At 56.7% G+C, this 2,270-nt stretch overlaps 1 protein-coding gene across 1 annotated transcript in view; it reads right to left on the bottom strand.

Moving 5' to 3' along the window:
* Window positions 1-2,270, bottom strand: part of Ss18l1 (SS18L1 subunit of BAF chromatin remodeling complex) — a 26,465-nt gene that overhangs the window by 14,726 nt on the left and 9,469 nt on the right. The window contains exons 2-3 of the mRNA XM_029468652.1: window positions 1,142-1,218; window positions 290-374 (exon numbers count right to left, since the gene is read on the bottom strand). Of these exons, the coding sequence (XP_029324512.1) occupies window positions 290-374; window positions 1,142-1,218 (162 nt within the window). The remainder of the gene's footprint in view (window positions 1-289; window positions 375-1,141; window positions 1,219-2,270) is intronic.

Raw genomic sequence — 2,270 nt, 5'->3', positions numbered from 1 at the left:
TGGGACTGTGCAAGCCATTGGCTGGGGGGGAGGTGGGGAAAAGAAAGGGCTTCCAACAAAGGCAAAAACCCTCTCCTGTCAGTCATAAAACTCACCCTTAACATTCCCAGGGTTGGTCATGGGGCCACCTCCCTAAACTAAGTAGTCTAAATCCCAGTTCCTCCTGTCCACTACAGTCATTTACGACCCCTCCCAGAACCCCTAATTTCTGATGCCTCATAGCTCTGGGCTGCTGTTGGTCACCTGTCTACCTGAGGTGACACGTGCAGAAACCGGCCGCAGTACCTACCGCGGGAAGCAGGGACTGCATGTTCTGATTGGAGTCTGCTATGGTGGCTAGGTAGACCAGGTTCCGATGCAGGATCTGCTGGTACCTGTGGAGAAGCAAGCACACAGGTGAAGCTGCCACATCCAACGCAGAGCCAAGTCGAACCAAGTCAGCCTTGGCCTCCGGCTTTGCAGGACAGCGAACACTGACACNTATGCCAGGCTGGAAACGGGCAGCTGGCCGCTCTCCAAAGTCCAGCAAGGGGTCAGGTGCAGCCAAGCCCTAAGCAGGCTCCCATTTCATGATTGAACCCCTGAAAGACCCTGGGGCGTGAGCCAGGAGGAAGGTGGTTGATGGGAGAGGAGGAGAGGCCTGGACATCACGGCAGGGCAACAGGGAACAGAGCCCTGCTCCACAGAGCCAGATGTGAGGCTGACCTCACAGAGCAGACATCCTGAGGTGCCCTGGAAGGAAACAGGAAAGGCCCAGGGGACTCAGGCACCTCACCCACACGGCACATTAGGCAAGGTCTCACTTCTCTCCGACCAGCTAAACAAGATGAGGACCCAGGAGACCCAAGGCCCCTCGTGAAGATGAGAGATAGGTCTGAGGTACTCTGCCCACCCAGAGGCACAAGCTGCCTTCTGGTTGGGTCTACTACTGGCCCCATGGGTGGAGGCTGTAGAAACACCTCTCCATGTTCCCCTTTGCCTCTTTCCCCCAAGCCCTCATGAGAAGGCTTTCCATGCCACTTGTTCTCCAGGACCACCTCTGACCTCCCTCTGCTCTGCACCAAGGAAGCTTTCCCAGCATGTGGAGAAGGCAGTCACAGAGCCCGGGGCGGGCCGGGTCCTGGGCCGGCACGTTACTCACTGCGTGCACTCNGCTGTCTTGCCCTTGCTCTGGTANTCCAGGATGCATTGGATCAGGTGGTGGTTCTCATCCAGCATCTGGGGGAGAGGTAAGCAGGGTGCATGCAAGGTCACTCAGCAGCTGGTTCACATCTAGGGCATCAGGACCCTTAGGGGAGTGTGCTAGGGGCACACACTCCAGGTCCTGGTCCCTACCTACAATCACAATTCCACAAGAGCGCAGAGGCAGCTTATAGGGGCACCCACTCTAGGCGTTGGCTCCTACCTAGAGAGCTCCACAGACCCTCAAATCTCAACTCCACAAGAGGGCAGGGCCAGCTTACATCCATCCCTAGGCCAGTGAGAGAAGCCCAGGAAATGCACGGCCAGTAGGAGGCACTGTAGATACACAAGGCTAGGCAAGACAATGATCTCCCTGAGACCTGAGGACATGAAAGGAAGGGGGCAGAGGCCCAGGCTACACTCTGCAGAGGCTGGCACTTTTCTGAGACTGTCTTACACATCATATAGGGTCTGGATTAGAAGCATGGAGTGGAATGTGAATGGTCAGGCATGAACATGCTAGAGGACAGTGGGCTGTCAGAAATGTGGTGCAAGCNAGAGTCTCTGTTCCAGGGAGAAGGAAGCTGACCCTCCCTCCAGCAGGCACAGCCCACGCTGGTCAGAAATGCAGATCCCAGGCCTGTACCTGCCCAGGTGGATGGTACACATGGCAGCGCTGGGAGGCACTGGGCTGAGCTCCAGAGGTGTCCTGGATGTGCTGTCTTGTCTCTTGGAGACTGTAGCACACTCTCCCCAAACTCAGTCATGTGAGTCTGACCTCCACAGCCCCTAAGGCGGTTCTGGCATGTGCTGGTTCCAATGACCAGTAACACTGAGTGGGGTATCAGGGACACTGGGCGTGAAAATGCTTGTGAGTAAAGGGGGCTGAGCTTATGGACAGGCATGGTACACAAGGGTCTTCTGTCACCTGATGGTCCTTGAAGGGCATCTGAGAAAGACAGAGGGAGGGATGGGAGGGGACAGAAGAAGTGTGGCAAGCCAGTGGGCAGAGGACAGCCAGCAGGCACAGCTCTGAGCCACTTTCTACCTGGAGTGACCACTGTCCCTGGGGGAGGACGCCAGGAACA

The sequence above is a fragment of the Mus caroli genome, chromosome 2 (genome assembly GCF_900094665.2).
Source record: "Mus caroli chromosome 2, CAROLI_EIJ_v1.1, whole genome shotgun sequence".
NCBI classification, from domain to species: Eukaryota; Metazoa; Chordata; class Mammalia; order Rodentia; family Muridae; genus Mus; species Mus caroli.
The sequence above is the reverse complement of the archived record's forward strand: the minus strand, read 5'-3'. Positions and strand labels throughout refer to the sequence as shown.